Genomic DNA, 14,489 nt, shown 5'->3' with positions numbered 1-14,489 from the left:
AACATAAGTGTTGGCTGCGGTGTGTAGAAAAATGGAACCCTTGTACACTGTTGGTGAGAATGTTAGTACGGCCATTTTAGAAAACAGTATGGAGGTTCCTCAAAAAACTAAAAAGAGAATTACCATGTGATCCAACAATCCCATTTCTGGGTATATATCCAAAGGAACTGAAATTCGTATGTCAAAGAATGTCTCCACTTTCATATTCACTGCAGTATTATTCACAATAGCCAAGATACAGAAACAACCTCAGTGCCCATCAACAGATGAATGGGTAAAAATAATGTGGTATACATACATAATAGAATATTCATTTCAGCCTTAAATACTCAATTCAGCTTTAAAAAATAAAGAAATTCTGTCATTTGCAACATGGATGAGTCTAGATGACATTATGCTAAATTAGTCAAGCACAGAAAGACAAATACCACGTGATCTCAGTTATATGTAGAATGTAAGAAAGTCAAACTCATAGAAGTAGAGAGCCCAGTGCTGATTGCCAGAGGCTGGTGGGTAAACAGGGAAAAGAGTCAAAAGGTTCAATGCTACAGTAAGGGGTAGTAAGTTCCTGTGATCTACTGCACAGCATGGTAACTATAGTTCATAATAATGTATTGTATATTTCAAAATAGCTAAAAGATTTTAAATGGTATCACTGCAAAAAATAAATACATATGTGAGGTAATAGACATGTTAATTAGCCTGATTTGATCATTCTACAATGTATACATGTATCAAAATACCACACTGTACCCCATAAATATATATAATTATTACTTGTCAATTAAAAAAATAAAAATGACCGGACATGGTGGCTCACACCTGTAATCCCAGCACTTTGGGAGGCCGAGGCAGGCAGATCACTTTAGGTCAGGAGTTTGAGACCTGACTGGCCAATGTGGGAAAACCCTGTCTCTACTAAAAATATAAAAATTAGCCGGGGATGGTGGCAGGCACCTGTAATCCCAGTTACTCGGGAGGCTGAGGCAGGAGAATCCCTCGAACCCAGTAGGTGGAGGCTACAGTGAGCTGAGATCATGCCACTGCACTCCAGCCTGGGCAAGAGAGCAAGACTCCACCTCAGAAGAAAAAAAGAATTAAAAAATAAAAATGATAAATATTACTTAGCCTTTACCAAGGACTACATAAGGTTCTCACTGATGGTTCTCAATCATGGCCACATATCAAAATCCCTTATAGAGGGTTTTTAACATCCACATGCCTAAGCCTCCCTCCGTATTTGTTGAATCTTCCAGGATGGAGACCAGACGAGATAACACAGGTGAAATAACACAACAGAATTGGATTGCCAAATCAGGTTCAACAGGAAATATAGATCTTACCCAGGACCTAGTTAACTAATGGCTGAAATGATACAGACAACAGCAAAATATGAGTCATTCTCCCCTTGGAGAGCTCTGAAACTGTCAGGCACAGGTGCCCATAAATGTCCTTTTTTTGCATAAAGATGCATGTTGGTCCAGACTGAACATGAAAGGTAGAAGCAATAGACAAAGTGCCTTGCTTGAACACAAAGATCCATTTTTGTGATGGAACATTTGCTTGTTATACAACATCAATTACATAGCTTATATGACATTTTCCGGCAGGCTGTACCCCACAAATTCATAAACTCTAGTTTATTTACAGGAAACAACCTAGCCAGATCCGGTCCATCCTGCTAAAAGCATACCATAGTTTAGGGATCTCCAGCTAGTAAATACACTACCATTATTGTGTTTGCCAGAAGGTTGGTCATTATTAGCATGTTAAGAAAGGTTGTGGTACAAAGCTTTTCTTCTTAATAGTTGATACAAATTATAAGGACTGGAACCACTAAACTATAACCTTTCTCCTTTTCTAGTTTCCGATTAGCATTTGAGAACTCATTTGAATACAATTCCTTTTAAACAAATATATACAGGAGTTGATACTCAGGATGTCCCAAAATTATTGGGGTAATTCCAAGCATTACATAGCATAAACCATATTTAAATAGCTTAAAACTTCCCCAAGACTGTGGGCACCCTGCTTATTTCATTTTTTGAATGAGAAAATTGAAGCAATATTTGTTTTGTTCATTGGAGGAGGAGATGACTTTTGTTTTTGAACAAATAAAACCACGAATGCAGTCTTCCAGTAGCCGTTAACTCAGAAGTGGTAGAGCCATGCTTCATATGGTAGGCACTCAGTTGTCTCATGTGGTATGCTGTCATATGCTTATCCAAATGCAAATGATGTATATAATCCATGTTTCTGCAGATACTCCATTGATAGAAGCAGTGACTCTGGAAGATTTTTCTATGTTGACATTACAACAGGTGCCCTAATGACAGCAAGACCCCTAGACCGGGAAGAATTTTCTTGGCATAATATCACTGTCCTTGCTATGGAAATGAGTAAGTAGCACAATAAATTGGTCTCCATGCAGTGACAAAATGTAGGTGTTATAGAAAGTGGAAGTTTCTAGAACTTGTTACAAAATTATATCTTTTAAGGGAAGAAATGTAAATCATGCTTTATGCAAGTAAGTAAATGCATTCAGTTCAAATACTTTTTTGAGGCTCTCTTGTATACTTAGTCCTGTGCTACAGATAAAAGCAAACAAAACATGGAAAAGCAGTGAAAGACAGCATTCTTATCCCAAGTAGCCATGAGGAAAAGGGAAGACTCCTGAGAAATCTAACAGGCTTTCAATCTTTAATATGATTGTGAATGTACAAAGAGTATAAAATATTACTGTATGAAAGGAAGCATTTATAACATATCACTCTTATTATGCAAACATATATCTATCCATGCCCACAAGAATTTGAGACATCTCACAATAAAAAGCAAATTGATTAACATAATAAACTTATAAATGGCATGGAAGATTAATAACAACTAGATTAATATATATTACATAAATAATAAAAACTAAGATTATATACCACTACATTCCTTTTTCTTCATACTGGTGATAGTAAAGCTTAGAGAAATGACAGTCCCTAACCTATTGGCTATATAATAAACAGCCATTCAGGAGGGCAGTTTGGCAATATGTATTGAGATTCTCCAAAATATTCACACTCTTTCAGGAATTCTACTGCTGGTCATCGTATTAAGGAAATAATGACAGATATCAACAAAGATTTATATGTGAAAATTTCCACTGCCATGTTATTTTAAAATAGGGAGAAAATGGAAATTACTTACATGTCTAATAATAGGAGATTCAATAAATTTTGGTACAACCTATAGTAAAATGACAATATAATACAGACATCAAGAGCCACGCTTTCAAAACATATTCAATGACAAAGGATAACCTTACCCTAAAATATTAATGTTCTGAATTCAATTTTTCTATTTTGCTTAACTATAACTTGTGTATCAGGGGAAGGTGTATAACTCCAATTTTGGACACCCACGCTGTATAATGTCATATATCTAATAGATATCTCTGGTGGTAGGATTGTGGATCATATTCACGGATTCATCTATGCTTTTCTGGAATTTTCATTATTCCTTAGACAAACACCACTGTTATAATGAAGAAATAAATCTTAATTTTGCTAGCACATTCTGGTAACCAAGCAATAGAAGTATTTAGGGGGGAAACAGTAGAGCGTAGACATGTTTGGGAAAGAGAGGAAGAAAAATATGATTCAGAAGAACAATGCATTTTGGGATTTAGTAAAGTTATTAACCAAGAATAATTTCTGTGTCTTGCAATTTCTGTTTTGGGGTGGTGACCAAAACAGAAAAAGACAGGAGGAGCACTACCAGATCTATGAAATTGTCTCTGCATGGCAGTGCCAAGCAAAAGACACAGATCACAAAGACACAGTTTCCCATGAGAGACTATGACCCCAGCCAAAGATATGGATTTGGTGTGTGTTTGATCCTATAATATCCTGTTAGTCCCTAAGCAGAAATAAATGTGCAGTGTTATCTTTATTCCAGCGAATAACTGGAAATAAACCTTTGGAAATGTAATTCAAAGAACTGATGATTCCACAGGAATAAAGCCAAGCAGTGCCACACAGTATGCATCCGATTGGCAATGGACTCTTTTGAAGTCCAGAATGTAGAACTGACCTGCCTTTAATTCCAGAACTTAAAGTCTGAGCCAAATGGGAGATTGAAAACCTCTTTTTAAGATTCGTTTTGTGACACTTGCTCCCTTTTTCTCACCCTTCCCTTCATACTGCTGATAGCAAACGGTCACCAACACACACCTTGTTCTGCGCAAACTTCTCATATCCGGCCACACTCTTAGTAGGCGACACACGGATCCTATGCTCTCGCTACCATTTCCATGTACTTTATCCACTTCTTTCAAACCCAGACTCACCAGGTAAATACCTACTTCTAGCAAAGACAATTATTGTTTTTTCTTTTTCTTTTGGCATTACTAATCTCTCAGATTTGGTATTCCTTGTGTTCCCTTTAGACAATCCCTCCCAGGTTGGAAGTGTTCCTGTCACAATCAAAGTCTTAGATGTGAATGACAATGCTCCGGAGTTCCCCAGATTCTACGAAGCTTTTGTCTGTGAGAACGCCAAGGCAGGACAGGTAAGGCAGCCTGTAGGTGGTGCACTCTGCTTAACCCCTAACATATAGAAACAATTGTTACAGATAACCAAATTCACCATCTAAGCGATTTTGACTCCAGAAACGAACAGTTCACAAAACAGAGTCCCCAATTTCCGTGTATCAGTTTTCAACCATTTATTGGTAAGACAACTATTTGAGGCTAGGTGTGGTGGCTCATGCCTGTAATCCCAGCATTTCTGGAGGCCAACGCAGGAAGATAGCTTGAGCCAAGGAGTTTGAGACCAGCCTGGGCAACATCGTGAGACCCTGTCTCTAAAAAAATTAAAAAAACAAAAAGACAACGATTTGGAACCTACATTACCTTTTATGGCCTAAACAGCACTTTGAGGGTGGCTTGACATACAGGACAGCTGTATAAGGTATGTGTCCACCTGGAAACGGAATTATGTAGCACCAATGGCAGTAACACCTGCTCTGGGGCCTGGAAGTGAGGGACCAAGAAGACCAGGAAAAGGAGGAAGAAGCTGCTCTTTTCCCAAGTGTGGTACCAATTCCTCAAATATTCTGCAGTAGGACAAGTTTATTTTCTATATCTTTCTACCTCCCTTTCTTAACTTCTGGCAAGAAGTACCTTATTTAGGGACTGCCTGGCCTATCTCAGAATGCTGCCACCTAGAATGACCTACCCTCTCTCCTCCCTCAATTAAAACATCCATTTTCTTAGCGCTGCTCATGTCAGGTAAGTTTTGAGAGGAAAGTAATCCAAAAGGACAAAGATCTACTTATTTGAAATCTAGTTCCATAATCTTCAGATATATTCATATATTTTTAAAAGTATGCCCTTAAGCCTAACTGAATATTTAGTTGATCACATTCTAAGTGGTATAACTGAGAAACATCTGGAACTCCGTTTGGAGTGCCCATGTAGCAATGCATGTGTCAGGCTGTTGCCCATCCTATAATTTGTCCATCTCCTCTATTCTGTTCCTGCTTTTGTAAAATGCTTTCCTCCCCTGCCTATGACCCAGCAACCCAACAGATCCCCTAACAGCCCTCATTTGCTCCCCTTCTCCACCTCAGAATATCCTGTGGTCCTGTGGATGCTGGTGCTAGATCAAATGGGCTGAAATGGTTTTAACATGAAAGCCGGGGAAGTGTATATTGGTAAGGCAGGGGCTCATGCATTGGTAATTCAGGCCTCTGACTGTAATCTAACTTTGCCTTCATGTATTAGTCCATTTTCATGCTGCTGATAAAGACATACCCAAGCCTGGGTAATTTATGTTCCATGTGGCTGGGGAAGCCTCACAATCACGGTGGAAGGCAAAAGGCATGTCTTACATGGCAGCAGGCAAGACAAAGAGCCACGTGAAAAGGCAAACCCCTTATAGAACTATCAGACCTTGTGAGACTTACTCACTACCACAAACACAGTATGGGGGAAACTGCCCCCATGATTCAATAATCTCCCATCAGGTCCCTCCCACAACATGTGGGAATTATGGGAGCTACAATTCAAGATGAGATTTGGGTGGGGACACAGACAAACCATATCACTTCACTTCTCACACTCCCTCGTAGTAGTACCTCCAGCATCTTTTTGCACAGAGAGACTAGGTCTGCATAACCAAAACTTATGTTAGCTCCCTGAGCTCACCAAAGAGGGACTCAACACATCTTTACCATTTACTCAGCCAAAGCAAAAAGTGATTTACATCCCTCAGGGGAAGAAAGATGTTCCATCATGATTCTGATCCAGATTTATCTATCAATCCTTGAAATTTGGTGTAATGGTCGATAGCTCTCCTAAAAAAAAAATTCTTCTCAACAAGTCTAGGATAATTCTCTTTTCACATCTAGTGAATTTCTAGTCTAGTAAGACCTGAAATATTATACAGCTAATAAAAGTTACGATGCAGAATTTACAGCACAAAAAATGATCCGTGTTATTATAAGAAGGAAGGTATACAAACTACACATACATGCTTACAGTCATGTAAAATTATGACTGCAAGTAAACAATGAGAGGGAAGATGCAAAAATAGTATAGTTACTGTGCCAAGGTAGTTGAGTTTAAGTGAGGAGGTTTGGGTCTTTATTTTAATAATTTTTGTTTTATGTCATAAAATTTATATATGTAATATAAACTTTTATGTTATAAAATTATATGAATATTTTGTTATGACAAAATAAGCTAATTTTAATCTATAATACAAAGAGGGTGATAAGCAGCAGAGTAAATTAAACCTCCTTCCCCCCAAAATAAAGCACCCTCTTTTAAAGGGCTTCAGAGTAGGTGAGGTTGCATTCTGACAAGTGAAGAACATTTTAACTACCTCTCCTGTTTCTGTAGTCAAACAAACATAGTCCCCATTTCTAAATGCATCATTTAATAGTCTGTTATATACTGATCTGAAGTACAGATCCGCCACTTCAAGTTCAGTCTGTCCCACTGTCACCTTTAGGCCAAGATACTGAAAATCTTACCCTTTGATTTGGGCTCTGGGAAATGTTTTGAAGATTGTTCAAAAGCATGCGGCTCAGAGATATATCTGGTTTATAAAGAATCGGTCCTCCTTGTGTTTACTTGTTGGACACTGTCGTCGGCTTCATGTCTGACAAGTCCACATACATGCTTTCCTCTTGGTAAGCATCCTTGAAGGAAGCCCATAAAGAAATCAGATAACATACTTGGTGATGGCCAAGGGCGGAATGAAACCAGCTGAGCAGAATACTGCATGACAAGCGGGGCTGAGGAAGAAATCTGACCTGCCGGGAGAACATAGAGCAGGAGAGCAGGACATGCACTCCCAATCCAGACTCAGCGATTTGTGTCTTCACTCACTCGTGCTTTGAAGCCCTGTAAGCAACCAGCTCTGTGCCTCGGGCCCCAATCTCAACAATATATTCACAATACGCAGGCCAGATATTCTGAAATGACTTTCCCAACGATGTTTATCAAGTTATGTAGAATCACCTATGTGTAACATGCCTCAAGAAATATGTTACCTCTATATGTGTTTGGCGCTACAAGCAAGCTGAAAAGTGCCGGCTCTGTCTCCAGGCAGGGACAGGACAAGAGGGTAATCCTAGAGTATGAGCAGCACTGATACGAGGATTGGCTGTGGGCAAGCTGATCTCCATTACTCTCCTGACCCTTACCTTCCTGGCAACTCCATTCCCCCTACTTTCAGGTTCAACAGTTGGGGTCTCCAGGAGGCACACCCTGAGATGGAGTTCCAGGATAAGGTGTTTATTAAGGAGGGCCCTTAGGGCCAGCAGCTGTGTGAGGGAAGCAAAGGAAGCAGGACTGGGCAAAAGAAGTCCAGCTGCCATGCGGACTCACTAACTGCCTCAGCTGACTTCTCAGAGAGTTCCAGAACTAGAGTTTCCCCAAGTTGAGATGGGATAGCCAGACCTGTATACTACCACATTAATTAGTCACTGGATGTCTGTCGCCCTGGAAGGATGTGCTGACCATGGGCATCTTAGTCAGTTTGTACTGCTATAAAGGATTACCTGAGGCTGGGTAATTTATAAAGAAAAAAGGTTTATTTGGCTCATGGTTCTGCAGGCTGTACAAGAAGCATGGTGCCAGCATGTGCATCTAAGGAGGGCCTCAAGCTGCTTCCACACTTGGAGGAAGGGGGAACGAAGCTGACATGTGCAGATCACATGGTGAGAGGAAGCAAGGCAGGAGGGGAAGGTGCCAGGCTCTTTTTAACAACCAGCTATCACAGGAACAAATAGAGTAAGAACTCAACTCATCACGAGGAAGACGGCACCAAGACGATGACTCCAGCACCTCCCACCAGGCCCCACCTCCAACAATGGGGATCAGATTTCAACATGAGATTCAGTGGGGTCAAATATCCAAACCATAGGAGTGGGTAGGTGGCTGTCTGCAATCGGCAATCCCCAAAGGGACTGGTAGGTGATAACTAAGGGAAAAGTCCTTCATTGAAGGAGGATCTGAGCAACACTGTCCAAAAGGCCCCCTGATGGGAGTTCCCCCAACTACCACCCCCAGTCATTTAATCTTCAGCATATTGTGAGGGTAGCTTTACCTCCTCTAATTTACAGATGAAGAAACACAAACTAAGCAAGCCCACCTGGGCCCTCAAACTGACCTTTGACGTCCTGGTTTCCTATGGTGGTAGAAGCATTGCTGGCTTTTAAACAGCAGGAGTGGCAAGTCTACAGGGCTGGGCCCAAGATGGGTAGGAGTAGTCTGTGCTGTTGCGTGGTAGGAGAGGAAACACATATGAAGGAGGCTGCCGTTCAATGCCTCTTCTGTATCCCCCTCAGCCTGCCAGCTCCCATTTCAGTAGTCTGTTTCACACAGATTTCTTTAACAGCTTTTAGATCATGGTCTCCATAGACTTCATGCAACTTACTCCTTTGAAAAACATTATGGAAAAGGCAAAACTTGGCCAGTGAATCCAACAGGAAGCCACCTGACCTCCTGCTCTCCCCACCCCCAAGTTCTGCTTCTGACTCCTGTCTATTCTGCATTTCCACTCTGGGGATCCTGTGCTATCTTTGCTAGCTCTCCCTCCTGCCAACAAAATGTGACTCCCTGTGACCCATTCCCTCAGGTCTGTTTTCTGTTAACCCGACATGGCCAATGCCAACGTGTCACTCACTTCTCTTCAGGTCATGGTCATTCTTAAACAGGGGCTTCTCAAAGACAGCAATTTAGCCCTGAAATATTGGGTCAGTGATGAGGTTAAGTAGACGAGGTGAGAAGAAAATACGGGGTCAAGCAGGACTTTGCGGCACCCGAGCCCTTTGACTCAAAGTCTCTTACTTTTTAGACTGCCTAGAAACGGCTGCCCATGGTGGAAGAATATATGTTATATTGATGTCTAACATCTGAAGTATTTAGGTAACATTTATCCTATGCCTACTAACATACTCAAGCCCAACCCTAAAGCAAAATCAAATCCTGAGGTGTGTGATGGCATAGAGACTGTGCAGGGAAGTTTCACATGGAATGGGAGAGTTCCCTTACCCCCGTTGCAGGACAGGAGTGTGCCCCGCTGCTCAAACCCCTAGGGGGAGCATGTAGACGGGCAGGTGCAGAAGCCATGGGGAGCGCTTTGGGCTCTAGCCCCACAGCAGCGTCTAGGACTCCTGAAGCCCAAGTGGGCGTGTGTTACAGTGTGCTCTCTCTCAGCTATGCCTTCTGCAGATGGCCTGTATTAGCTCAACAGACCCTGTGCCCTATCACAAGGACAGAGGGCCAGTGTGACAGCCTGAGTTCTTGCCCAGTGAACTGGAAGAATCAGATCACACATGGGCTGGAAGGTTGAGTGCAACATTTATTGAGTGGTGAAGGTGACTCTTAGTGAGATGGATGGGAAGCCGGAAGCAGGGGATGGAGTGAGAAGGTGTTCTTCCCCTGGACTCAGGCTGCCCAGTGGCCAGACTCTTCTCCGACTGTCCTGGGCTGAACTCCCCTTGTCATCCACATCATTCCACCATCGCTAGTCTGCCAGCGTCTGCTGGTGTGCTCCTCTTCTCCTCTCAACACCCAGCTGCTTGTATCTGTGGCTGCTAAGGTCTCGGGTTTTTAAGGGTACAGAATGGGGGGAGTGGCAGGCCAGAGCGGTCTTGGAAAATGCAACATTTGGGCCCAAAAACAGGAGTTCCTATTCTCACTTAGGTCCATGGAGCCCTTGCCAGGGACCCTGCCCTTCTCTACCCAGCATTTCCCTGCCCCCTCCCATATCAATGATATCCTTCCATTAGGTAAAACAACCCACCATCGCATTTCCAGGTTTGGGATTTAACTGGGCCCTGGTGCTTTTTCCTTTGGCTCCAGCTCACCTGATTTCATGTCCCTCCCTCAGCTGATCCAGACAGTGAGTGCAGTGGACCAAGATGACCCACGCAATGGTCAGCATTTCTACTACAGCTTGGCTCCTGAGGCTGCTAACAACCCCAACTTTACCATAAGGGACAACCAAGGTAATCAGGTGGATGGCTGGCTATCTATGCTTTTCTACAGCATAGACCAGCTACTTTGGGTTATGGTCTTATGCAAATAGTGTCAAAGCCTACCTGCTCTTTATCAGCAATCCTCAAGCAATTCTCCCATCTCAGCCTCCCAAAGTCCTAGGATTACAGGCATGAGCCACTACACCCAGCTTCACAGAGTCTTTTAAAGTTTTGTTTCAGAACAACAAACTCGGAGAACCCTTTGCTAACTCTAAAACTCCTTCAGTCAGTAAGTCGACAGATGTTTACTGAGTACCTGTCCTGTGCCAGAAACACTGCAAAGCACAGAGGCGAAATTCTTCATTTCCACTGGTAGCAGCCCTGTTCATATGTTCTGTAACAATGGGAAAAATCTGAGAAAGACAGAAAGTGACCTAGATTTAAAAAAAAGAAAGAAAAGAAAAAAAAAAAACCCTGGGGGAACATTTCTAGGCAGAGATCAAAGCAGGAAACAGTAAAAAGCTCTCCAAACAAAAAGGAGACAAAGGATAAGTAATAGAGATAAGAAAGGGCAAATACAGGACCATAAACACAGTTTTGGCACTGAAACACAGCAAGATCATTTTAGAATGATTTAGAGACACACTTTCAGGTAGGGTTCCCTATCCAGAAACTGCTCCCCGCTATAGCTTTGATGGAACAGAATTCTAGGCCCCTCTTTTCCAACGAGCATTCACAACAGCTAAGGCGCTCACAGACCCAGCACACTCTTCTTTGGGAACAGATGGGAAAAGGAAGGATTTCTGTTCTCTAGCCAGATGATTTGCTTCAAAAGAAAAGAAAAGGTCAGGGCAATGGAAAAAATAAGTTAAACTGTCAAATGAACCTCATCTGTTGCTAACTCTACTGCCAGCTAGCCATCTGACCCTGGGAAGGTTATCACTTCTCCAGACTGCAACAGCCTCATTTTCATTCCAATTCTAAACTATTTATTGCCACTTTGTAAAAATATAAGCAAAGGGTAACAAAAACTCATGATCAGGTTAGGCACACCTGGTTTTAGTTTCAAATATCAATTATTTGAGATTAAAAGTATTACTTCAACCCCATATGACAGTTTTCTGCTGTAAAACTTGAGAATCTCAAACCTAATTTCTTCTAAATGGGAAAGCATTCTTCTAAGTCATCCATTCAACCTCCTACACGTCATCATAAAACTACTATAATAATTCTGGAAGGAATGGCAATATGAATTATAAAGACAGAAATACTTCGATTAAATATCCTTTAGTTTTTATTGGGTCAAAATTTTGAACTATTCATTTATCTGCTTCATAGGGAAAGTATTCCAGCAAAAAGTGGTTTCAGCCTAGGACTGGCTTTAAAAAGGCAACCCTGGGGGGAAAGAATAACACATTGTAACACATTATATTTTTTCTTCAACTGTTCAGCTAAGCTGTCATTCTAATGAGTGAAACAAAATGCAGCAAAATGCTGCAAATTTCTTAAAGATGACTTTGGGCACCAATTTATGGAACCAATTCCTCAAAAAGATGGGCCACCGGCACTGGATGACTATAATAAGATGTGACTCATCTCTTGGAAGGTTTCCCAAAACAGAAGTCAGCACATCTTCAACAGAAAGCATGAACTCTTAATCTCCAAATGACAATTTATACCACAAGTATCCTTTACTGAGGCTCATTTTAAAACTGACCAAGTCTAGGCACGGTGGCTCATGACTGTTACTCCAACACTTTGGGAGGCTAAGGCAGGAGAACTGCTTGATACCAAGAGTTCAAGACCAGCCTGGGCAACACAGCAAGACCCTATCTCTGCAAAACATTTTTTAAAAATTAGCCAGGGATGGTGGCACACACCTGTAGTCCCAGCTAGTTGGGAGCCTGAGGCAGGAGGATCACTTGAGGCCAGGAGTTTGAGACCAGCCTGGGCAATACATTAAGACCTCACCTCTACAAATTTTTTTTAATTAGCCAGACATGGTGGCATGCACCTGTAGTCCCAGCTACTTGGGAGGCTAAGGTGGGAGGATCACTTGAGCCCAGGAGTTCAAGGCTGCAGTGAGCTATGATCAGACCACTGTACACCAGCTTGGGTGACAGAGTAAGATACTGTCTCTAAAAAAACCCAACACAGCAAAAACTGACTAATATAGGGCAGATCTACTGTCAACTACCTCTGTTCCCATGCCTGAAACATAAAGTCCTTTTATGAACACAACAGGGCACTATCTCCAGTAAAGCCTTTTTTCACTTTTCAGCTCCAAAACATTATGAAAAGAATTACGTATATATAGTACTTTACAGTTTCAAAAGTATTTTCCCATAACTTATTTGATATTTACAATAATTCTGTGAAACTTTAAGGAAGTTATTAATCCTTCTGATTCTTATTATCCCATCTGATAGATGAGGAAAGTAAGCAAATGGCCCAAGACCAGAGAATCAATAAGCATTAAAATTGGGGCCAGAAATCGGGTCCTGTTTTACCATGCCCACCCACCACACCCCACCCCCACACACAGTGTTCTCTGTCACCTTAGGAAAGAATGCTGTTTCCAAATAAGTTACTAAAGGCCTAATTATCACATTCAACAAAAATTCTCCAAGTGACTACTATATGCCAGGCCCCTTCTAGCACTGGATTCAGCAATGTGATGCTCTGATATTTTTCTTTAATCTTAAATAACTCTTAGATCAAGAAACATATATGTCATAGATATAATACTTATATGAATTTCAGCTCTAGTCAGACTTTCTAAAAGTCTTACGACCTCACCTGGACTAAACCAAAAAAATAAAAGTTCTGATTAGAGAAAAACCTGCTTTCTGAAAAAACAAACAATTAAAACTACAAAGTGGAATTGACACTACTTAGCTATTAAGTCTGGAAAACAGAAAGGTTCATGTGTTGTGTGGTAGGTGGAAATATGAATATAATCCTCAGGTTGGCATCCCTTCTCCATTGAGAAGAAAATAAGAAGTAGCCTGTATCAAAGTAGGAAGAGATTATGCTTATCTGAATTTTTTTTTGACAGTTAACATTACTAAATAAGCAGTTATATAGCATAATCAAAGGTGTGCATGTTTTGGAGATAGAGAGACGAGAGTTCAAATCCCAGCTCTGCTACTAACTAGGTTAGTGGCTTCAAACAAATTATAAAATCACTCTAGGCCTTACTTCTATTTCTGAAAAGGAGTGAGATTATTACTATCTCCAAATTGTGAAGATTCAGTGAGATACTGCACACAAAGTGCAGGTACGTGGCACATGAGCCTTTAGTAACAATAGCCGTTAGCATCAAAAGCAGGTGGAAAAGGGAAAGTTAATTAAGGGGTAATGTGTCACTCAGAATAGCCCAAGTTATGCTACAGGAACAACTACCACGAAAATCTCAGTGGCTTAGCACAACTACAGTTAATTTCTTGCTCACATTCAGCCTACTGTGGGTCTGAGCTCAGTGTCCCAGGCTGCCCCACTCTGCATCTCACACCTTGTGGTTCTTTCTCAGTAACTACAGCAAGGAAAAAGCATGGAGACTCATACATCAGCTCATACAGACTTCTGCCTAGAAGTAACTCAAATCACTATTGCTCATCAACTAAAGCAAATCACACAGACATATCCACATTTAAGAGGACAGAAAAGTATAATCCTTTATTATGTCCAAAAAGAGAAGAAGAACCAGAAATATTGATGATCACTAATAATGTTTTCTTAGGTCAGGCTCTCAGAATTTTTTGTGATGTTCTCGACTCTTTCCTATGAAATATGAAACACATCCATGGGACCTCTGTGTTGGTGGTATTAGCTTTAAGAATCACTTCTTCTGTAATCCCAGCACTTTGGGAGGCCGAGACGGGCGGATCACGAGGTCAGGAGATTGAGACCATCCTGGCTAACACGGTGAAACCCTGTCTCTACTAAAAAATACAAAAAAGTAGCCGGGTAAGGTGGTGGGCGCCTGTAGTCCCAGCTACTCA

The 14,489-nt window shown here is 41.3% G+C and overlaps 1 protein-coding gene across 2 annotated transcripts in view; it reads left to right on the top strand.

The window, feature by feature from the left end:
- Nucleotides 1–14,489, top strand: part of CDH20 (cadherin 20) — a 223,159-nt gene that overhangs the window by 201,853 nt on the left and 6,817 nt on the right. For both annotated transcript variants that reach the window (XM_028838184.2, XM_077975119.1), the window contains 3 exons: nt 2,263–2,399; nt 4,439–4,560; nt 10,398–10,515. In XM_028838184.2, the coding sequence (XP_028694017.2) occupies nt 2,263–2,399; nt 4,439–4,560; nt 10,398–10,515 (377 nt within the window). The remainder of the gene's footprint in view (nt 1–2,262; nt 2,400–4,438; nt 4,561–10,397; nt 10,516–14,489) is intronic.

Source organism: Macaca mulatta, chromosome 18 (assembly GCF_049350105.2).
Source record: "Macaca mulatta isolate MMU2019108-1 chromosome 18, T2T-MMU8v2.0, whole genome shotgun sequence".
Taxonomy (NCBI): domain Eukaryota; kingdom Metazoa; phylum Chordata; class Mammalia; order Primates; family Cercopithecidae; genus Macaca; species Macaca mulatta.
The sequence above is the reverse complement of the archived record's forward strand: the minus strand, read 5'-3'. Positions and strand labels throughout refer to the sequence as shown.